This window comes from Chiloscyllium punctatum, chromosome 9 (assembly GCF_047496795.1).
Source record: "Chiloscyllium punctatum isolate Juve2018m chromosome 9, sChiPun1.3, whole genome shotgun sequence".
In the NCBI taxonomy this organism is placed as follows: Eukaryota; Metazoa; Chordata; class Chondrichthyes; order Orectolobiformes; family Hemiscylliidae; genus Chiloscyllium; species Chiloscyllium punctatum.
Window position 1 is genome coordinate 23,314,924 of NC_092747.1, and position 24,549 is coordinate 23,339,472.

General features: G+C 42.8%; 1 protein-coding gene across 1 annotated transcript; it reads right to left on the minus strand.

The window, feature by feature from the left end:
* Window positions 1-327: 327 nt before the first annotated feature.
* Window positions 328-11,437, minus strand: LOC140480987 (nucleoside hydrolase-like). The gene is made up of 6 exons (XM_072576598.1): window positions 11,399-11,437; window positions 10,225-10,419; window positions 8,224-8,407; window positions 4,987-5,094; window positions 1,833-1,968; window positions 328-707 (listed from the first exon to the last, which is right to left on the minus strand). Exons 2-6 carry the CDS (start codon window positions 10,381-10,383, stop codon window positions 413-415), a joined length of 882 nt encoding a protein of 293 aa, XP_072432699.1. The 5' UTR covers window positions 10,384-10,419; window positions 11,399-11,437; the 3' UTR covers window positions 328-412.
* Window positions 11,438-24,549: the final 13,112 nt, after the last annotated feature.

Genomic DNA, 24,549 nt, shown 5'->3' on the forward strand with positions numbered 1-24,549 from the left:
GGGCTGCTGGGAAGATACTTTCCCATTTAAATGAATGGGTTTGTGACTATCCGCGGTTTCAGGCTTCCACAGTAGGTCTTGGATAAGGAGGGGTGGGGGTTGGGGGGGGAAACTACTGTACATCTATATGTTCTACTAAGAGATGTCGCCAATGGATCAATAGATGTAAAGCTGTTAGAACTCTTTGACCATGGCTGACTGAAGTCAATATTTACACTGTCAGGACAAATTTAAATTATCTTTGTTTTAAACCTCTTAACAAGTTATTCCTGCTAAACCTTAATGATTACATTCACGATCTATAAAGTCTACATGCTGGTCCTTAATTCTCTGAGATCACGATGAAAGCTTCCTGCTATCTATTTCAGAACAGACATCAAATATTGTTTAAATTTGTCAATATCACATTTCATCATAACAAAGGCTCGATTTTGTTTTTTCTGAAGGCCGAGTGTATCCAGGACCATGTTCCTCTGGTCAGTGCTCCCTGTAACTCCACGTTTACATTGCACTGCATGTATTCAGTGACAACACTCTCATCAATAGCCACAGCCACTGCAAAAGAATCGCAGGACACAAACGCTGTTTGAGTATGCACTTCTTTATCACCTTGCTTGACTTTAGTGTATTTTTCAACATGTTCTGTTATCTTCTTTGTGAAACGGGCCTTCTCCGTGCCTTGATTTATCCATTCATGAAAACACTCCTGATGTAATGGACACAACAGAATCATCAGCTCCACACTTCAAAAGAATCTATTATCATTGTCACGACTGATTTGTAGACATTGTAAAGAACAAAAGCACCACCAAAACAGAACACAGAGACTCCTCATGGTGGGTATTGTCACTGATGATATAAGGCACAACCTCAAACAACTCATATCATTTCAATAACTTTCAACTAGATTTCCTCACATTTTGACAATAAGAAATAATTAATTAAGATAATAATGGTAAATTACTCAACACAACATTGACATGAACTGGAAGAAGAAAGTCTTCCTTTTGCTAGTGGAGTGAATTGAAATGCATTGTGGGTAATAGAGAATTGGTCCTCAAAAACACAGCTTATTTTTCTGCTTTAAAACACAGTTGTGAAATGACCCTATAGAAACTGAAAAATGGATCACTGGAGTTTACCTCACCATTACCAACTGGTAATATATATATATAACACTAAAGAAGATCCAAGTTACCAACCCTGATTCAGGTCAAATATTCACACCCACAAGCTGTTCAGTACCTTCAGGGCCAACCATACAGTTTCTGGCAGGCAGAAGTCCTTTATCATTGAAGACAGACCAACTGCTTATTGCCAGCTGCATCTAATTTTGTACACATCACACTGGCTCTATCCTTTCTGTAGTCCCTCCCTGACTGTTTAAACAAGCAGCAGTGTAAACATTACTTACACTGAGTATTAGTAATCTGCTTTTAAGAAGTGCAATAATCTTTCCACAATCCTTGTTTTTAAAAACAAATCATTTCAAAAATATAGAAAGATATAAATATGCAGAGTTTATAAAAGTCACAGCATCCTGAGTTGAACATAAATCATTATTCCCATATTGTTGAAAGTTGGTGAACATTAAGCGTGAGGGAGTGGGGGTAGGGGGGGGAAGCAGGGAATGGGGGGGATCCTTCAAGATAAGTTCAAGAAAATCCACCCACAAGAACTCCCACAAGCCAGCCAGGAATGCATAATAAATTAACATTGCCACTGAAGCACACTTCATGAAAGAATATTTAATGAATTGAAATCTTAGAATTGAAAGCGTAAAATGGTGGATTCTTGACTTTGCAATTATTATACACCTTGAATATCTTATCCAAGGCAGAGAGTGATGTAAACAATATTCCCACGTGACTATATAAATTGGACATACAAACTGATTCAGAACATTGGAAGCTGCTTCTGGGTCTGATATAAAGTTAAACTCTCCACAACCTGTTGTGTTCCCTCTCCCTGAAATGAAAGCAACATTTTCATGAACTTAGTTCAGTGTACCTTTCGGAATTCCAAGCAGTATATAAAAAATACAGTCTAAACAGAAATACAGTTATTCAGCAAATGTGGACAAAATGTTGTGTTAAAAATCTAATATCTTTTATTTAGTTCCCATTGACCCCACATTTTTCAGTGTATAGTGGTCATCTCTTGAAATGGAGAGTGCAAAAACAATAATATATGGGGATTCGAGCGACACGATAATAGTTGTGATATAATGTGTGATAGGTTTAGAGAGCATAAAATTATTTGAACTGCATTCAAGAGACAATTGTAGCCAGCACACATGAAGCCCAGTGAGGGAAGGCACAAGTCCAGATGTAGTCTTAGGAAAGTAAACTGGACAGGTCGATGAAATGGTGGTCAGTGATCATTTTATAGATAGTAATCATAATATGTGACAATAAAACCTAAACCTAATACAGTTGGATGTCACAGAATTATATTAGGGGTCAAAGATACAATAGGAATAAAAGTTCTAAATTGGGAGAAGTTAAATTTTACAAGGCTGCGAGATAATCTGGCAAAAGTGGACTGGGTACAATTAATTGAAGGAAAGTTAATGATAAAACAATGGGAGGCATTTAAAAGCAAAATTCTATGAGCACAGTACAGACATGCCCTCACAAAGGAAATCATTGATAAATCAAATCTATGGTCCTCTGGTTATCCAGCAGCATAAAGGATAGGATTTAGCATAAATAATTATAATATATAGACCAAACAAAGATAAATCAATCAGCCTGACCACAGTTGGAGGAAAATCACGAGAATCAACATTGAAAAGGCATGGATTAATCAGGGATAGTCAACATGGCTTGGTGAAGGAAAGGTCATGTTCTCCTGACTTAATTGATTTTTTAAAGAACGCAACAAGGTGAATTGATGAGGGTAGTGTAGTGCATGATTTCTACATGGATTTTAGGAAGACGTTTGACAAGGTCACATAGGCAGACTGGTCAAAAACAACTTAAACCCAAGGGATACAGTGGAATGTGGCAAATTGGATCCAAGGCTGATTTGGTGGCAGGAAACAAAACCTAATGGTGAATAGATGTTTTTGTGAATGATTTCCAGTGGTGTTTCCCCTAGTAGAGTGGTCAATTACGAGGGAGCAGAGAATTAAGATGATTAGTGGAAGGATTAGAGAGTACATGAGGAAAATCTTTAGCACCTAGAAGCTAGTGGGGGTTATAGTCAAAGAGTCATAGTATTAGAGGTGTACAGCATGGAAACAGACCCTTCGGTCCAACCTGTCCATGCCGACCAGATATCCCAACCCAATCTAGTCCCACCTGCCAACACCCGGCCCATATCCCTCCAAACCCTTCCTATTCATATACCCATCCAAATGCCTCTTAAATGTTGCAATTGTACCTGGCTCCACCACGTCCTCTGGCAGCTCATTCCATACATGTACCACCCTCTGCATGAAAAAGTTGCCCCTTAGGTCTCTCTTATATCTTTCCCCTCTCACCCTAAACCTATGCCCTCTAGTTCTGGACTCCCCGATGCCAGGGAAAAGACTTTGTCTATTTACCCTACCCGTGCCCCTCATAATTTTGTAAACCTCTATAAGGTCACCCCTCAGCCTCCGGCGCTCCAGGGAAAACAAGCCCAGCCTGTTCAGCCTCTCCCTATAGCTCAAATCCTCCAACCCTGGCAACATCTTCGTAAATCTTTTCTGAACCCTTTCAAGTTTCACAACATCTTTCCGATAGGAAGGAGACCAGAATTGCATGCAATGTTCCAACGCTGGCCTGACCAATGTCCTGTACAGCCACAATATGACCTCCCAACTCCTGTACTCAATACTCTGACCAATAAAGGAAAGCATACCAAACGCCTTCTTCACTATCCTATCTACCTGTGACTCCACTTTCAAGGAGCTATCAACCTGCACTCCAAGGTCTCTTTGTTCAGCAACACACTTACCATTAAGTGTATAAGTCCTGCTAAGATTTGCTTTCCCAAAATGCAGCACCTCGTCTGGAATTTGCTGCCCAGTTGGGTGGTGGTTGACACAAAAGCCCTCCACTCATCTCAAAGGAAATGCAACCTGCACCTGAAGCTCTCTAACCTGCCAGCCTATAGACCAACTGCAGGAAAGTCGGATTAGAAAAGAAAGCCAGTTTATTCAGCTAGGGCAGACCTGAAGGGAAGAATGTTCCCTTTCTGCTGTAACCTATCTATAGTTCTATGTCAAGAGATCTGGTAAACGTTGTGTATTAGTCAGCAATAATAAATGGCTTCACAGCTTTCATCGACCATTCTATCTCATTGCTTTCCACATAAGGTTATAGTTTAGGTTAGGTTACTTACAGTGTGGAAACAGGCCCTTCAGCCCAACAAGTCCACACTAACCCACCAAAGCACAACCCACCCAGACCCATTCCCCCACATTTACCCCTTCACCTAACACTACAGGCCATTTAGCATGGCCAATTCACTTGGCCTGTGGGAGGAAACCGGAGCACCCGGAGGAAACCCACACAGACACGGGGAAAAATTTGCAAACTCCACACAGTCAGTCGCCTGGGGCAGGAATTAAACCTAGGTCACTGGTGCTGTGAGGCAGCAGTGCTAACCACTGTACCACCATGCACAGTGCATAGGGAGTGAATAGGAAGTGGATGATTTGAATGTCAGGCAGGAGAAACTTGACATTGGATTGTGGTTATAATATATATATTATAAAAAGCTTTTAGAAAGATGTTGAATCAAAACAGTGATGAGCAATAAATGTCATATCGGGGAAAATATTTAATTTTCTTTCATATGTGCAGGCCACAATTAAAAGATCAGTTTTACAGTAAATCTTCCAAAACTGCAACTTGTTAATGCATAGCAGCATTTCTGATCTACTAGATCATGTTAAGATCAATGATAATGTATTCAATATAATAACAAGCCTTTGTAATATGCATTGCTGAATTAAAAGGCATGCTGAATAAAGAACTAGACTTTCTCTTGTACCTTCCATGTTTCCTCCCATGATATACAAATGCTTCAGCTTTGTAGAGAATGTCGGATCCATTTTAATTGCCAAGGCTACATTAGTCAGGGGACCAACTGCGATAAGAGAAACCTGCAAAACAGCAAAATCATTTTATGTAGTAATAATGATATGTATTCATGCGAAAAGTAAATATGCAGTTTATAATCATGCAGTCAATTTACAAATATTCAATTTTGTATTCAATCACAATTTTGACACAAGCTTAGAATTGGTCCTGAAATCTAAATTGTTCACTTTCATTGAAAGAGCTCAACCAGCTCTTCTCCATTAACTTCCTCGATAATGCAGAGGTCATTCTTCCTCAACTATCTAGGAAACTTAACTTTCCTAGATGGAGCCTGATATCATATGACCCACATAAAATTTGCTGCCAACGATACTTCTATTAGATGTGAAAACCACGGCTTGGACCAACCTGTACATCCAAACAGGGAGAAGTATGGCTGTGGGGCCTGGTTAAAATGGGTCTATATAGAGTTACAGAGAAATAGAGATGTACAACACGGAAACAGACCCTTCGGTCCAACTCATCTGTGCTGGCCAGATATCCCAATCTATTCTAGTCCCACTTGCCAGCACCTGGCCCATATCCGTCTATACCCTTCTGATTCATATACCCATCCAGATGCCATCCAGCTCATTCCATACACATACCACCCTCTTCGTGAAATGGTTGCCCCTAAGGTCTCTTTTATATCTTTCTCCTCTCACCCTAAACCTATGCCCTCTAATTCTGAACTCTCCCACCCCAGGGAAAAAACTTTGTCTATTTATCCTATCCATGTCCCTCATGATTTTATAAACTTCAATAAGGTTACCCCTCAGCCTCTGACACACCAGGGAAAACAACCCCAGCCTGTTCAGACTCTCCCTATAGCTCAAATCCTGCAACCCTGGCAACATCCTTGTAAATCTTTTCTGAACCCTTTCAAGTTTCACAATGTCCTTCCGATAGGAAGATCAGAATTGCACGCATTTATCCGAAAGTGGCCTAACCAATGTCCTGTACAGCCACAACATGACCTCCCAACTCCTGTACTTATTACTCTGGCCAATAATGCCTTCTTCATTATCCTATCTACCTGCGACTTTACTTTCATGGAGCTATGAACCCGGACTCCATGGTCTCTTTATTCAGTAACACTCCCTAGCCATTAAGTGTATAAGTCCTGCTAAGATTTGCTTTCCCAAAATGCAGCACCTCGCATTTATCAAAATTAAACTCCACCTGCCACTCCTCAGTCCATTGGGCCATCTGATCAAGATCCCATTGTAATCTGAGGTAACCTTCTTTGCTGTCCACTACACCTCCAATTTTGGTGTCATCTGCAAACTTACTAATTATATCTCTTATGCTCACATTCAAACCAATTATAAATAACGAAAAGTAGTAGACCCAGCACCGATCCTTGTGGCACTCCACTGGTCACAGGCCTCCAGTCTGAAAAATAACCGTCCACCACCTCCTTCTGTCTTGTATCTTCAAGCCAGTTCTGTATCCAAATGGCTAGTTCTCCCTGTATTCCATGAGATCTAACCTTGGTAACCAGTCTCCTGAGAAACTTGTCGAACATCTTACTAAAGTCTATATAGATCACGTCTACCGCTCTGCCCTCATCAATCCTCTTTGGTACTTCTTCAAAAAACTCAATCAAGTTCGTGAGACATGATTTCCCATGCACAAAGCCATGTTGATGATCCCTAATCAGTTCTTGCCTTTCCAAATACATGTACATCCTGTCCCTCAGGATTCCCTCCAACAACTTGCCTATGGCCTACATCATATAATACCCATGTGAAGCACTTTGGGTGCTAGTACAACTTTAAAAGGGTGTCATATAAATATAAATTTGACATCAGCAGAGGGACTAAGATTTTGTTTCATGTTCTGTTCAGATTAGTGTTTCAAACTGTAACACTGAAACATGCAATGAAACATAAATTGGATAAATGTCAAAGTTCTCCTGTTGTGTGAGCACACATTGTTATCCATACACACACCCTCTGTAAGTGAGGAATGAAATGTCAAAATGGGCATGCAAAATACATAATTGATAGAAGTTTCTTTAGATTTAGAACCTACACAAACTCGAGAGAATGTTGCCCAGCAACAGCAGGTCAGGCAGCATTTGAGGAGTAGGAGATTCCTGATGAAGGACTTACGCTGAAACGTCGATTCTCCTGCTCCTCGGATGCTGCCTGACCGGCTGTGCTTTTCCAGCACCACACTCTTGACTCTGATCTCCAGCATCTGCAGTCCTCACTTTCTCCAATCTACACAAACTGCCTCTCAATACTGCTGGTTACTAGATTAGTGGTGCTGGAAGAGCACAGCAGTTCAGGCAGCATCCAACGAGCAGCGAAATCGACGTTTCGGGCAAAAGCCCTTCATCAGGAATAAAGCTTTTTTCTGTACTGTTTGTCCTGTTTGGGTTTGAACTCTGCTGGTTTAAAGGTGGTCTGGAGTCCGTGTGGGATGAGTTGGTTACGGAGGCATGCACTGAGGAAGCAAATGTGGCTGTGGTACCGAGTTTGTTTCACAACATGGTTGAAGAGCTTCAGAGCAGAGGAAATGACCTGGGAGTTGCAGTGTGAGAGGGACTCCCTGAGATTCTTGTAGAGAGAGGAGGAAAACTTCTTCAAGGCAGGCATCCTTGCAAGAGGATTCGCAGTAGGGTTAAAATCAACAAGGTAAAAACAATGACTGCAGATGCTGAAAACCAAATACTGGATTAGTGGTGCTGGAAGAGCACAGCAGTTCAGGCAGCATCCAACGAGCAGCGAAATCGACGTTTCGGGCAAAAGCCCTGAAGGGGCTGCCTGAACTGCTGTGCTCTTCCAGCACCACTAATCCAGTATTTGGTTTTCAGCTTCTGCAGTCATTGTTTTTACACTGCTGGTTACTAGCCTATTATCACAGTTTGATTAAAAACTAACAGCATTCAAAGGCTTGCATTTGGTCGACAACTAAAATAAAACTAACTAAAATATAGAATGCAAAGTGTTCTTTATTCATCAAACTTCCCAAAGAAGCAGTAGTCATCCTAATCGTCTACAGCTAAATGGCCAGCATTTTAAAATAATGGCAAGAGTTCACCCTAACCTTGTTTCAATTGAATTTGTTTGGAGACCAGATTTTATATGAAGTTTCCCTCCACGTCACTAGGATCATATTTTCCAAAAGCCTGAATTCCTCATCTGACTGGTATGTTCAGTGACTATCCATATCATGGCATTCACCACATGTTCTGTTTGCAGCTCATCCAAACCTGGAGCGTTTGAGTCTGGAACATCCCCCAGGCCGTCCTTTCCATGGTACGTTGAAGCATTTAACCTCTCCCCAAGGAGGGAACTGCAGGTTCCCCGGAATACAGGGATCTGTAACACGGGGAACATCAGTAAATAATTCCATTTTGATCTGACTGTGCATTAAAGGTTTGAACTATTTTTTTCAGGTGACCCTCAAGAATACCATAGAAGAGTAGTGGGCTGAGAAAGCACTCTGCTTATCAACCTTCTTTTAACTAACATAATCGAAAAATACAAGAAGTGATTATTGTTCAAGGTGGGATATTTCTGTGTGCTGCAATTGCTGACAATACAATGTCCTGGCATTCCCTAAAGCATTTCATTTTCTGAAATACTTACGAATTTGAGAATTAAAGCCCCAATTAAGCTTGAAGTGTTTTTATTCTAGTAGTATTTTCAACAGAAAAAGTTAATTAAAATGAAACAATTTGAACAGCAATTGAAGTTTAGTTCAGTCTTGGGATATAGCTTTGTAAGCTTCTAACCATCAGCCTCCTCTCAATTCAAGTCAGTCATCATTGCTCCCTTCTCAAAGGGTTCTCAATCCATGCAAACCTCCTTTAGCACTGAAGTTTATTAACATATTTGTTGCCTCCCAAATCTGTCCCAACTATTTACCATGTGTTACAGTTTTTCTCTCAGACTTCACCCCCACTAACCAGCAGTGAAAAGCTCCAAATCAAAGTCTCATGAGTGGTTGGGGTGGGCATCTGTATAATGTTAAAAACAATGACTGCAGATGCTGAAAATCAAATACTGGATTAGTGGTGCTGGAAGAGCACAGCAGTTCAGGCAGCGGGATGCTGCCTGAACTGCTGTGCTCTTCCAGCATCACTAATCCAGTATCTGTATAATGTTGCTTACCAGGAAATGGTCAACATGGCCTTGCCAGATTTAGATTGAGATGTTATTGCCATGTAACAAGTGCAGAAATGCAGGAAAAATGAAAAAGTGTCAAATGTCGCCACACTCAATGCCATTTTAGGTACAAAGATACCTAGGTACAAAAGATTCTGGTACAACAGAGTAAGAGAAACTAAGTTAAAAAATTAAGCATTGCAGATCTTCTTAGAATAAATAGAAAAGTAAAATAAGGTACTGGTTAACAGTAATATCCTTCTTGATATTAACTAGCGAAATAAAGGAATAAAATTAAAAGTCAATGATTGAGAGCAGAGGGTCTGGGAAATAGCAAAAGGATGGCCACACAAACAGACATGAGATAATATGAAGGGAGAGACTTGAGGAAGATAGGAAGTCAGGTGAATTCAGAGTTAAAAGGGAAGTGCATGGGGAAGAAGATGTAGGATATCTTGGTACACTTTGTGCAGGGTTTCTGGAATGACACACAACAGGAATTCTAAAGGAAATGTGACAGGAATGTAATAAAGGGTAGTGAGTTAAGGAGTATAATGCTTCAGAAGAGTTCAGGAAGAAATGAAGGCATGGCTTTTTTTTATAGAGAGTGGATTGTCAAATCAGTGGCTTGGGCGGGGAAATCAGAGGTAAAGCTTCACTTGGAGGAAACATGAAACCACCGAAGAGCCAGTTTTTAATTAAAGCCAAGTTGTCAGTTCAATCACCCACATATCACTAAGGATGGTTAGGTCTCTGCGTGACCAGACAACTTGGGAGGATAGAAGTGGAGAGAGAAGTGGTCTCTGATTAATTGGCAGAGTCCAAGTTGTTGGAAAGGTGTAGGGAGAGAGATAAAGCTCACAATTATCTTTTAATCGCATTTAGAGATGGGCAATAAATGTGGTCTTGTCAACAATTGCTAAATTTATTTAACAAAGTTTACCACCTGAAGAAGAAGATCAATTTAACTAACAGGGATTTTTTTTTTAGGAATGCTGCTCTTTTATTCATAAACTTTCATCACCCACCTCAGTCCTCTGGCACACACTGAGCATTCGAAGCACATTTCTGCATACATTGTCAAGGGTTGTATTTCCATGAGTACATGTAATAACCAGGATGTGCACATTAGGAGCTGCAAGAGCCATCATTATTGCTTGGGGCATCATCCAACCCACAATCAACATCTAAAAGCAACAGCTTCTTTGATGTCATTTTAGAATCTGTGAGCAAAACAAAATTAGCAAGATGAAATTCAATGGTATATTTTTTACCTAGTCATCAATATACCTCAAAATGTTGTAGTTCTCAATCAAGGTCCCCTTCAACCTTCTCTGCTCTCAGGAAAACAACTGCAGCCTATCTAATCTCAGTTCACAACTGAAACATTCCAGGCCTGGCAACACCCTGGTGAATCCCCTCTACCTCCTCTCAAGTACAAGCACATGCTTCCTATGGCATTGTGACTGGAATTGCAAAGATACTCCAGCAATGGCCTAACTAGAGCCTTATATAGCTCCAACATAACCTCCAGTGTATTCTATGCCTCAACTAATATAGGCAAATTTCCTATATGCCTCCTTAACTAGCTCACCCACCTGCTCTCTTGCCTTCAGGAACGTGCAGATAGGGTTTCCTCTGATCCTCTGTACTTCCTAGGGTTCTACCATTTTTGTGCATTCTCTTGCCTCGTTAATTTTTCCAACTGCATCACCTCATTAGATGACCTTTTGTCAGTCTGAAAAGCCACCATTGATTACTAGGTTGCTCCTGTCACTCAGCCAAATTCATATGCAGCTACTGTGTGAGTTCCATTCCCTCATCAACTGAGGTTACCGTGAACGTCCTTCCTTCTCAACCTCAACCTTTGCGTGGTGACCTTCAGGCTACCCGGCATTTGTCTCTCTAGGGGACTATAGCGGCTTTATTTATCAGGTCCTTCCTTCTCAACCTCTTCCCTTGCCTGATACCTGGTGATCTTCAGGTTAAACCACCAGTCCTCTCTCTAGGGGACTATGACAGCTTTATTTCCCTTACTACTTTTTCTCTTCCACTGGCTTTAACACATTGCTGATAATTCTATCCTGTGATACTCGATCAAATGCTTTTTGGAAGTTCACTTACACCACCATCAACCACAATGCTCTTGTGAGAAACTCAACAAAACTCAATTAAACTTATATCACGGTTTCTTAAACTTACCCCAGTGTTCGAAGTTAAATCAACCAACCAGCGGCATTTGAGAAGATTGCAAATATAAACGCATTGTACAGCTGCAGCCAGGGACCTCTCGTGATCCTGACCTTTGGACCAGAAAGTTCAAGTTCCACAGTGTAAAATGTCAAAACAGGTTGATTAAAAATAAATTAGGCTGATTGCCACAGTCTAAAGTTCTCATGAAAAGTATCATGTGTAGACCTGAAACATTAATTTGGCCTCTGGTGGTGCCAGTTTATTGTGTATTTCTCGCATTGTCTAGCTTCAGTTGAGACCAGTTTACATTTTTAAATGTATGGTGATTTACCCTGTATTAAACAGGAGCTGGGTTAAAAGCGAGTCGTTGTAGGTTACCTTTAAAACACTGGCAGTAAAACTTACCTTGAACTTGCTATGTCCCGTCAACTTGCAGCAGAAAGATTTTTTAACAAAGATTTTTCTCAGTTAGATTAGTTGACAACTCCCCAAACTTTGAGTCATTTGACTTGCTAGCTGTTCTCAACCACAAACTACCAGACAAGTTGTTCAGATGGATAATCTTGTTCAAATGCAGCTTGTAACCCAGAACTTGGTGCAATCTATCCTGGTGGGAAACAGTTGTAAGAATTTGATTCTGCAACAACCAAGAACATTCACCGAATTGAGTGTCTACCAATTCAGAAAATATTAAAGAGCAAGACAACATACCACATTACACACAATCTGCAAACATTTCCAATTAATCCGAGTAAAAGCACACTCTTCACCCTGATAGAAACACCCATTGATTATTAGACAGAAAGAGCACTCTATTAATTCTCACAGTAAGAACATACTCCAGCAATACTCACACTGAGAGCACACTCTGAGAACACTCACTCCTGGAGCAAACTCCACTGATACTTATCAAAATCTGAAAGAACTGTAGATGCTGGAAATCAGCCCGACCAGGTCTGACTCACTCACCTTCTGAAGCGGCAGACCGGCACCACTAATTCCCGGGACCGTCCAGATTCAGGAAACTGACAAAGAAACAGGGAAAATGTTGAAGGTGAGGTTGAAACAATGTGATTTAAGACCCCCTTCCCCAGCATAGTCCAAGTAAATATCCAGGCTATACGAAACAAAATGGAAGAACTCAGATCCAGACATACCTTCCAGAGGGAACTGAGAGATTGATAAGTGCTATGCTTCACAGAGACTTGGCTCACCCCAGTCATTCCTGATAGTGTCCTACAAGCTGTCAGATGCCCCACTGGTTCCTCGGGCAAGGCGAAGGGCGGTGAGGTATGCTTCGTGATCAACACCTGCTGGTGCTTGGACACAGCGACCCTGGCAAGCGATTGCTCTCCAGACCTAGAATGCCTTTCATAAAATGCTGTCCCGATTACCCACCATGCAAGTTCACCTCCGCCATCCTGACAGCAGTTTATAAACCATCCCATGCGGATGTGAAGAATGCCTCAGACGTGTTTTACATTGCCATAAATACTCTAGAGACAAAATTCCCAGAGGCCCTATTCAGTGTGGCTGGCAACTTCAGCCAGGCCAACCTAAAAAGCATGCTGCCAAAGTACCACCAACACATCTCCTGTCCCACCAGAGGGCCAAACATCCTGGACCATTGTTACACAGTAAAAGAAGCCTACTGTTTCATCCCTCACCCACACTTTGGAAAATCAGATCACTGCACTGTGTACCTCCTCCCAGCTTACAAGCAGAAATCGAAACAGGAGGACCCTTTATAAAAGAAATTCAATGCTGGTGGAGGCTGTGGAAGACAGTCTCCGGAACTGCTTGGAATCAGTGGACTGGACCACGTTCAAGTAATCAGCAGAAAACTGAGATGAGTATGCCACCATTGACACAAACTTCAATAGCAAATGTGTGGATGACTGTGTACCAAAGAAGTCAATCCAAGTGTTTCCCAACTGTAAACATTGGTTAAATCAGGAAATCCACTCCCTACTTAAGACTAGAAGGGCAGCATTCAAGTCAGATGACCCAGACCAGTACAGGAAATCTAGACATGACCTCCTGCTCCAGTACTGCTAAGAGGCAGTACTGGAGCAGGTTAGAGGCCCAAACCTATTAAATAGACTCTCGCCGATGGCAAGGCCTAAACAACATTACGGGATACAAAATGAAGCAGAGTAAGATAACAGACAAAGACACATCCCTCCCTGATGCGCTCAATACTTTCTAAGCTCAGTTTGAGTAGAGTGCCAGCGATACAGTAACATCTGCCCTGATAGCCCCAGGTAGACCTGTTCTCTCAGTCACTGCTGCAGACATCAGATTGGTCTTTCCGGGAGTTAACCCAAGGAAAATGACAGCCCGGACGCTGTCCACAGCTGATCACTCAGATCCTGCACGGACCAACTGGTGGAGGTATTCATCAACATCTTCAACCTCTCCCTTCTACAAGCCAAAGTCCCCACCTGCTTCAAGATTACTGTCATCCCTGTACCTAAGACAGCACCTGCATTGTGCCTTAATGACTACTGCCCAGTGGCTGTGACCTCAATAATCATGAAGTGCTTTGAGAGGCTGGTCATGGCCCATCAACTCCAGTCTCCCAGCCTGCCTAGATCCCCTACAATTTGCCTACCATCATGAAAGGTCCACAGCAGATGCCATACCTCTGGGCTTGCACTCATCCCTGGAACATCTGGACAACAAGGATACCTGCCTTTGACTCTTGCTCATTGACTACAGCTCCACCCCCAGACTAATCTCAAAACTTTGTGATCTTTGTCTCAGTTCTCTCCTCAGCCACTGGATCCTCAGCTTTCTGACCCAAATCAGTGAAGATAAACAACAGCATCTCCTCCACAATAACACTCAACACTGGATCCCCCCAGGGATGCGTCCTCAGCCCCCTACTGTACTCCCTGTACACCCACAACTGTGTTGCCAAATTCCAAACAAATGCCATCTACAAGTTTTCTGACAACACCACCAAAGTTGGAAGGATATCTAACGAGTTAAAGTACAAAACGTTGATAGAGGCCTTGGTGATGGAGTGCAAAGAGAATAACTTCTCTCTCTCAACATCAGCAAAACTAAAGAATTGATCATTGTCTTCAGAAAGAAAGGAAGAAAGCACGACCCCCTCCCACCCCCATCTACATCAACAGAAATGAGATTGAGAAGGTGGAGAGCATCAAGTTCCTTGGAGTGACGATAACCAACAATCTGTCCTGGACTTCCAGGACATGTAGATGTGATGGTCAAGAAGGCACAACAACACCTCTTCTTCCTCAGGCAGCTCAAGAAATTTGGCATGTCCACAAGGACCCTCACCAACGTCTACAGATGCACCATTGAAAGCGTACTGTCCAGGTGCATAATGGCCTGGTGTGGTAACTGTTCTAGCCAGGACCATAAGAAACTACAGAAGATCGTATTCACAGCCCAGATCACCGCAGAAACAAATCTTCCATCCATGGACTCCATTTACTTAGCTTGCTGCCATGGAGAGGTAGTCAACATCATCGGGACCTATCGCACAGAAGACACAGAAGTTTGAACACGCACACCAGCAGGTTCAGGAACAGTTTGTTCCCAGCTGTTATTAGACTGATGAGTAGACTCTCCAGCCTCAAATAATGCTGACCTTGCTAACGTTGATCTTGCCTAGTGTACACCCTGTGCAATGTAACCTGTAAACCTCTGTCTTAGTCTTTCCGCTCTGTACATCCTTGCTCACTGTGATCTGTCTGTACTGCTCATAAATAAAGCTTTTCACTGTACTTTGATACACAACAAATCAATCAAATAAATCAAATCAATCAAATATCCCTCCAACCTTTCTATTCATGTACTTTTCCAAATGTCTTTTAAGTGTTGTAACTGTACCCACATCTCCGGACATTCATTCCACACATAAACCACCCTCTTTGCAAAAAAATTGCCCCTCATGTCTTTTTTAAGTCTCTCTCCTCTCACCTTAAAAATGTGCCCACTAATTTTGAAATCCCCAGTCCTAAGGAAAAGAACGTCTACCATTAAACCTATCTATACCTTTCATGATTTTATAATCTTCTGTAAGGTCACCTCTCAACTTCTTATGCTCCAGTCAAAATGTCCCAGCCTTTCCAGCCTTTCTTTATAAATTAAACCTTCTATACCTGCCAACATTCTAGTCAATCTCTTCTGAACCCTCTCCAGCTTAATAATATCCTTCTTATTGAAGAGCTCAACCCATGGGAGGGGTCCCTCAGTTCCACGATGGATCAAAAAAACACTAGCAATTCAGTCTGGTTCTGCAAGATTTCACACTTTAATTATCATGGCCGGGCACAGGTTGTCCAACAACACCGAGGTTAAACACTTCTGTGTTCCTAAGAGAAAGCTATGCAAGTGGCTTAAGACAAAGACATTTTTATTCCTTTTTCTGAAAAGAAGTACAGCCATGGTTATAGAGCCGATTCAGACATTTACCAATCAAATTTAATAAAATGACATTATTGACAACAACTTAACCAATGATATTTCCTGGGAACCAACTTTACTTTCCACATTCAAGCTTCTTCATCTCCCTTTGCACCTGCAACTGTAAGGTCAGTCAGGATGGCTAGTAATGTCTTATCTAGTCTAGTTATTTCTAAAACCAAAAAGAGAAAATGCTGGAAAATCTCAGCAGGTCTGGCAGCATCTGTGAGGAGAGAAAAGAGCTGACGTTTCAAGTCTAACTGGCCCTTTGTCAAAGCTAAAATAAGGGAGAAATAGGGAGGCATTTATACCAGGCTGAGAAAAGGTGAGTAATGGCTCCAGAAACAAAGCTAGCAAAAAAGAGGTGATAATGACAGTGCATGGAGAGATTATAGGGAGATTAGGAGCTGTGAATGACCAATGCTGAAGCCAGTGCTGTGTGACAAAATATGTGGGGGATGGGGGGGATGGGTGAAGCAAATGCAAAATGGGAAACAGGGGAGTAGGGTAGCAAAGGGGGAAGAGAAAAGGAAAACGGTGATGAGAGAGTGGGGAGCAAGAGAAAGAGAGAGAATCAAGAAATAAGAGGTACAGAACAGTGAAAAAAAATTTTTTAAATTTTAAATATGAATGAAATAAAATTACGGAGCAGAATGAAAACAGAGGGGTCGAGATGGGATAATTATTTGAAGTTGTTGAGTTCAATATTGAGACCGGCAGGCTGTAACGTGCCTAGTCGGAAGATGAGATGCTGTTCCTCCAGTTTGTGTTGAGCTTCACTGGAACATTGCAGCAGGCCAATGACAGACATGTGGGTATGGGAGCAGGATTATGTGTTAAAGTGGCAAGCCACGGGAAGGTCCGGGACCTGATTGCGTACAGACCGAAGGTGCTCAGCAAAGCGACCACCCAGTCTGTGTTTTGTCTCTCCAATATAGAGGAGACCACATTAGGAGCAATGAATGCAATAGACCAAATTGAAAGAGGTACAAGTGAAACGCTGCTTTATCTGAAATGAGGGCCTTGGATGGTGAACATGGAAGAGGTAAAGGGGCAGGTGTTGCACCTTCTGCGATTGCATAGGAAGGTGCCGTGTGTGATGGGAGAGGTGTTAGGTGTGATGGAGGAGTGGACTAGGTTGTTCTGGAGGGAACGATCTCTGTGGAATGCAGAGGAGGGAGGGAAGGGAAGATATGTTTAGTGGTGGTGTCGTGTTGGAGTTGGCGAAAATGGCAGAGGATTATTCTTTGTATGTGAAAGCTGGTGGGGTGAAAGGTGAGAACAAGAGGGACCCTATCCTTGTTCTGGGAGGGAAGGGAGGGGGTGATGGTCGTAGTGCGGGAGATGAACCGCATGCTGCCTAGAGCCCTGTCAACAACTGTAGGTGGGAAGCTACGGTTGGAGAAGAAGGAGCACATATTAAGAGCACCACTTTGGAAAGTGGCCTCATCGGAACAAATGCGGCAGAGGCGAAGGAGCTGAGAGAAAGAGATAGAGTCCTTACAGGACATAGGGTGAGAAGAGCTGTAGTCCAGATAGCTGTGGGAGTCAGTGAGCTTGCAATGGATATTAGTGGATAGACTATTGCCAGAAATGGAGACAGAAAGGTCAAGGAAAGGAAGGCAACTGTCGGAGATAGACCAGGTGAAGGTGATGGAGGGATGGAAACTGGAAGTAAAGTTTATGAATTTTTCCAGGTCAGGACGAGAGCATGAAGCCGCACCGAAATAGTCATCGATGTGCTGATAAAGCAGTTGTGGGAGGGGACCCAGGTAGGCCTGGAACAAGAAATGTTCCACATACCCCATGAAAAGGCAGGCATAGCTAGGACCCATGCGGGTACCCATTGCTACATCTTTGATTTGGAGAAAATGGGATGAGTTGAAGGAGAAGTTGAGAGAGAGAACAAGTTCAGCCAGGTGGAGGAGAGTGGTGGAGGATGGAGATTTTTCGGGCCTCTTTTCGAGAAAGAAATGAAGAGCTTTCAAGCCGTCTTGGTGTGGGATGGAGGTGTAAAGAGATTGCATATCCATGGTGAATAGAAGGTGGTTAGGGCCTGTGAATTGAAAGCTGTTAATGTGTCACAGGGCATCAGAAGAATCCCAGACGTAGGTGGGGAGGGAGTGAACCAGAGGAGTAAGGATGGAGGTGCCGTTAGTGGGCTCATAGTAAAGGCAGGTGCCATTACCCATTCCACAAAGGGCCTGAGTACCAGCAATAACAGAGACACTCCTCCTCTAAGCATATGCATGAGATGAGAGGTCATACAGGGGAGCAGTAGTGACTGTTACATTTGATCATAGCGTAGGGAATAGTCTTTGTCACATTCACGCAAGTGCACTCCCATCCCTTACCGTTGCAACAACTGGGATAGGTTACCCCAGACTTATTAGAAGAAGTCCATAAGCAACTAGCAGGTGGGGATAGGTAATAGTCAGAAGAAATATTATGTCCGGTAAACACCTTAGAAGAGTTCCATACTCTTTCGTTGAGCTTTGGGATGGGGAAAGGGGTCAAAGAGTCTTTTGCTGATGTAAGGGCGTAACAGACCACTTCATCCTGGCTAAATATTTTATTGTGACTTTGAAGAAACAAATTGTTAGTGAAAGATAACATTTCCCCTTTTTCTCTTTTGCAGCATGACCTACTGGAATAGGGGCAAGGCTTGCTAGGGCCGCCCATAGCACAACTGAAAACAAACTGCCACACAACACCTGGGTGGCACGGTGGCACAGTGGTTAGCACTGCTGCCTCACAGCGCCTGAGACCCGGGTTCAATTCCTGCCTCAGGCGACTGACTGTGTGGAGTTTGCACTTTCTCCCCGTGTCTGCGTGGGTTTCCTCCGGGTGCTCCGGTTTCCTCCCACAGTCCAAAGATGTGCAGGTCAGGTGAATTGACCATCCTAAATTGCCCATAGTGTAGGTAAGGGGTAGATGTAAGGGTATGGGTGGGTTGCGCTTTGGAGGGGCGGTGTGGACTTGTTGGGCCGAAGGGCCTGTTTCCACACTGTAAGTAATCTAATCTAAAAAAAACCTGGACAGGGTAAAGACCATTGAGACTTGTTCTGTAAAAGAATTGTCCAATCTTTTTGATGCAGTTGACCATTACGACAGTCATTCTTGGTAATGTTCCATGCATCGAATGAATCAGTCTCTTGGCACACAAGGGCATCTTTTCAGCATAAATGGTACACAGTCTCTCCCCCCTTGCAAGGAGCTCTTCCAATGACTTTGCAATGACGGAGGTGCCCAGCGACCTTACCAGCAGTAGGGGTGGTGAGGAGAACCTGGAAGGGCCCCTCCCATCGAGGTTGGAGGCCTCGGCGTGTCCATTGTAATAGAGTATAAACCATTCCCTCCTTGCCTAAGTGTGTACAAAATGCACATAATCAACTAAAATAGGCAGCAGCAAAGAAAGAACACAAACTTGTCCAGCAGGGGTCACCCACAGTTTGGTTTGAGTATCAAGGGAGTAGGAGAAAGTGAGGACTGCAGATGCTGGAGATCAGAGCTGAAAATGTGTTGCTGGAAAAGCGCAGCAGGTCTGGCAGCATCCAAGGAGCAGGAGAATCGACGTTTCGGGCATAAGCCCTTCTTCAGGAATGAGGAAAGTGTGTCCAGCAGGCTAAGATAAAAGGTAGGGAGGAGGGACTTGGGGGAGGGGCGTTGGAAATGCGATAGGTGGAAGGAGGTCAAGGTGAGAGTGATAGGCCGGAGTGGGGTGGGGGCGGAGAGGTCAGGAAGAAGATTGCAGGTTAGAAAGACGGTGCTGAGTTTGAGGGATTTGACTGAGACAAGGTGGGGAGAGGGGAAATGAGGAAACTGGAGAAATCTGAGTTCATCCCTTGAGGTTGGAGGGTTCCTAGGCGGAAGATGAGGCACTCTTCCTCCAACTGTCGTGTTGCTATGGTCTGGCGATGGAGGAGTCCAAGGACCTGCATGTCCTTGGTGGAGTGGGAGGGGGAGTTGAAGTGTTGAGCCACGGGGTGGTTGGGTTGGTGGGTCTGGGTGTCCCAGAGGTGTTCTCTGAAACGTTCTGCAAGTAGGCGGCCTGTCTCCCCAATATAGAGGAGGCCACATCGGGTGCAGCGGATGCCCTCCACTGCATCTCTTCCACTTCCCGCTCCTCCGCCCTTGAGCCCTGCCCCTCCAACCACCACCAGGACAGAACCCCACTGGTCCTCACCTACCACCCCACCAACCTCCATGTGCAGCGTATCATCCGCCATTATTTCCGCCACCTCCAAACGGACCCCACCACCAGGGATATATTTCCCTTCCCTCCCCTATCAGCGTTCCGAAAAGACCATTCCCTCCGTGACTCCCTCGTCAGGTCCACACCCCCCACCAACCCAACCTCCACTCCCGGCACCTTCCCCTGCAGACGCAGGAAATGCAAAACTTGTGCCCACACCTCCCCCCTTACTTCCCTCCAAGGCCCCAAGGGATACTTCCATATCCGCCACAAATTCACTTGCACCTCCACACACGTCATCTATTGCATCCGCTGCACCCGATGTGGCCTCCGCTATATTGGGGAGACAGGCCGCCTACTTGCGGAACGTTTCAGAGAACACCTCTGGGACACCCGGACCAACCAACCCAACCACCCCGTAGCTCAACACTTCAACTCCCCCTCCCACTCCACCAAGGACATGCAGGTCCTTGGACTCCTCCATCGCCAGACCATAACAACACAACGGTTGGAGGAAGAGTGCCTCATCTTCCGCCTAGGAACTCTCCAACCTCAAGGGATGAACTCAGATTTCTCCAGTTTCCTCATTTCCCCTCCCCCCACCTTGTCTCAGTCAAATCCCTCAAACTCAGCACCGCCTTCCTAACCTGCAATCTTCTTCCTGACATCTCTGGCCCCACCCCCACTCCGGCCTATCACCCTCACCTTGACCTCCTTCCACCTATCGCATTTCCAATGCCCCTCCCCCAAGTCCCTCCTCCCTACCTTTTATCTTAGCCTGCTGGACACACTTTCCTCATTCCTGAAGAAGGGCTCATGCCCGAAACGTCGATTCTCCTGCTCCTTGGATGCTGCCTGACCTGCTGCACTTTTCCAGCAACACATTTTCAGCTATCAAGGGAGTACCCTATTTGAGGCCATAGTTTGTGCTCTTCAGCAGGGGGCTTTCTTTGTGATTTCTGTACCTTACCCAGGCCTGGCATACCTATCCCCATATTGTCTCTATCTGGGTTTTGCTGGGGTCTCAATGGGACCAGAAGCTTGGGGTGTAAGGCTACCTGCTTGGCAGCTGCATCCACCTGCCTATTGCTTTGGAAACTGTATCAGTTACACATCTTCAAGGCCAATAATGCTGTTGGTTTGGGATATTTTGGATCTATCATTATACTGCCAGTTTTACAAAATGTAACTAAATTAAACGGAGTTCATGCAATTCCGCCACTCAATGAGCAAATGTTAAAGTCAGAAGTGATTTTCTTTAATGTTAGGCTTAGATTATAACTAAAATTGAACAGAGACCTGCTCTCATCCTGGAACAGAATGATTTTACACTTGAGGCCCAGGTTTAGTGCTACTGCTTTACTTCCTTTAGTCAATTCTTTCATTTGTACAACATATAGGGGTGAGAGGGGTGAAAATGATCTTTGGCAGTAGCATAAAATTATGGGAAATTTGAGAGCAAGTTTATACTGATGTCAAATGGTGCAGAATCAAGGGAGAATACTTTTTTAAAAAAGATTATAGTGTTGTCTTCCTCCGTATTAAACTGATTTGCAATTGAATAAGATTAGCTTTCATGTATGCATAAAAGTGATTAGTTGGAAACTGACAGTAGGGCAGTCATGGTCTGTAAGAAGAACAGGGGTTAATATTTAATTTCATAATCACCAAGGATCCTTAACCTTAAAAGAAATCATGTTAAATTCCCAAAATGTAAATCAAATCCAAAACAGTCCCAGACCTTGAGCTCCAGGCAATGAAACACAACATTTAATCACCAACAAGCAAATGTGCATCCAAACCGAATCTGAAGGGGTTAAAACTTCTGCAAGCTGCAGGGAATCAGCTCTGATTTTATCTCTCTCTATCCCTCTCTCTCGCTCTATCTTGCTCTCTCTCTCTCCCCCCTCCACCTCTCTGTCTCGCACACACACACACTCCAGAAGTCAAAGTTAGGGAGTTCTGCCCTCATAAATCTTAGCTCTGGCACATAGCTGCTTATGCAAGTCTGCGAGAATTGTATCACTGGCCAACTTTCTTTTTTTTAACATGACAAAAGCAGCAACCACCCCGTATATTTCATAAACAAAGAACAAACACCAAAACAAACAGAACAAACAAGACAAAGCAGCAAACCAAGACAAGCCAAGCCGAACAGATACAACAGAGAAGATAATCTCAACGTAAAACTTTCACTAATCAAAAACCCGACAACAAGCAACAAGACTAATTATTTCTGCAAAATATTCTCGATATTCTAAAACCTGACAGTTTCATTATAATAAATCGCAATATTTCTTCGTTTCATCTTTCACAGAACAATATAGGAATCAATTTAGACAGTGCCAATCTGACCGAATCAGAGTCCCCGACTCTGTGCTCAGGTCTCCGACCTGTTGGTTGGAATCCCTGACTCCTTGGGGTCCCCAACCCCTGAGGTCCACGACCTCTTTTTAGGATCCTCAAGCATATTCACTTTTCTCTTTTGCTGTCCATGAGGTTTTGTTTTTGGTGAGTAGAATTCTTACTCCTCAACATTGGAGACAATTTAGAGGAACATTAATGCTTGTGTGGACATAGTGCACATCACTGTAAGGATCTGTTGTATTGAGTCAAGTCACAGCACAGTTCTCAAGACATTATCATCATAACATCAGGGAGTTTAATTGATAATATTGATGAATGCCAAAGGACAGTATACACGAGAGTCTTTCTCCTTCATTAACTTTACCATATAGTCAATTAGTGGGAGAATACAACACTAAAGGACAAGAAGTGAAATTAAGAATCTTAAGAACATCAGACCATATAAATGTTGCATGGAAAAGGAAAACAACAAAAATGACTTCGAAGTGAAGGCAATAACGTACAAGTACTAGAGGGCAAATTTGTTCAGTAATTTATTGAGATGAAAATTGCAAAAATGAAGAAACAGACAATAAACCTTTCATCAAGGAATATCAACATTTAGGCATAAATATAAAATCATATATACATGTTGATCTTTTTGAGAACTATTTTCCAATCAGAAGTTCTTTTATCTTTTAACTATTTTCCAATCAGAAGTTCTTTTATCTTTTAACTATTTTCCAATCAGATGTGCCTGCATTGCAATAGTTAATGATAACATAGATATCAAATGCATTGCTGCTCAGGTATCATTCACAATAGGCAGAAAATAATTCATAGACTGTATTTAAATTTGTAGGAGGAAATGAACTTACTTTGTCTTTTCTCCCCATCTCATCTCTTACCATGTTGCTTCTACAGCCAAGTATATTCCTTTTTGAGCCTCTGGCTAGCAGAATTCTTACTTAGGTTTCACAGCAAATTTCCATAAGAATAATAACTGCTTGCATTTGTTTGGACCTTTAACACAATAATATTTCCCAACTTGCTTCATAGGAGTGTTGTCAAATAAAATCTGATCATGCGCAACCAAAGCTTGTAATAATTCAATTTAGATTTTTATCAAGCAGCTTAAATGAGAAGAGGAGAGATAAAGAGGCTGAGAAGTAGAGAACCAGAGAATTCTATGGAGAGAATTTCAAAACATAGATCCTCGACACGGCTCTGCTTAACCAATACTTTTGGGTCAATTAAAATCAGAGCTGCTTGACATGCCAAAAGTGGAACAGCACAGAGACTTTGATGGTTGTAAGGCTGAAGAGATAAGTTGGGATAGAGAGGAATTTGATAACAAGGTTAAGAATTTTAAAATTGGAAACATTACTGGACTACCAGCCAGTGTGAATCAATGAACACAGAAGTAAATGGTAAATAGAACCAGAATTACAGATGCATTTAATTCTATGTAGAATAGAAGATTAGAGGCTAGTCAGAAGAACATTGCTATAATTACATCTAGAGATAACAAAGATGGTTTCAACACCAACTGACAGGAGAGAGTGTATTTAGGCATTGCTTTGACACAAGTGTTAAAAGGGATATGTTGTCAGAAGTTTCTCTCAGTGTTAAGCACAACATGGAGGTAACGGTTTTGAAGAAGATTAATTGAACTCAAAACATAACTCTCGTCACTCTCCCCACTGATGCTGTCAAACTTTCTGCGTTTCTCCAGTACTTTCTGTTTTTATTTCAGATCTCCAGCACCCACAGTATTTGCTTTTAATGTAGTTTACAAGTGATCTGGTTCAGCCTCAGGTAGTAGCTAGAGAAATGTTTTGGGTCCATACCAGGATCAGAGATTGTCATGAGAATTGAGGAGAATGGTGTTGGGTCTTCCTAATATTAATTTGACGGAATTTCAGTTCATATTGTACTGATAAAAGACAATCAATCTGACAAATTAGGGACAGTGGAGGTATATGTAGTAGTGAGGTAAAGTTTAGTAGTGCCATCATTCACATTGATCCTGACATTGCGTTATCAGATGATGTTGCTGAGAGATACATGCAGTTGAGAAACAGGAGGGGAGGGGCAAAGATAAAAAAAACTCTTGGGGATTCCAGAAACAATGGTGTGAGAATGGAATAAGAAGCCAATGCAAGTAATTCTCCAGTTA

Bases quoted from the DNA above. Each gene is read 5' to 3' on its own strand.
- LOC140480987 (XM_072576598.1), bottom strand. From the start codon at position 10,383: ATGTTGATTGTGGGTTGGATGATGCCCCAAGCAATAATGATGGCTCTT. The intron at 8,408-10,224 runs GTGGGTGATGAA...CCCGTGTTACAG, and splicing joins GTGTGTGCCAGAGGACTGAG to ATCCCTGTATTCCGGGGAAC. The intron at 1,969-4,986 runs GTACAAGAGAAA...CTTTCATTTCAG, and splicing joins CATGGGAGGAAACATGGAAG to GGAGAGGGAACACAACAGGT.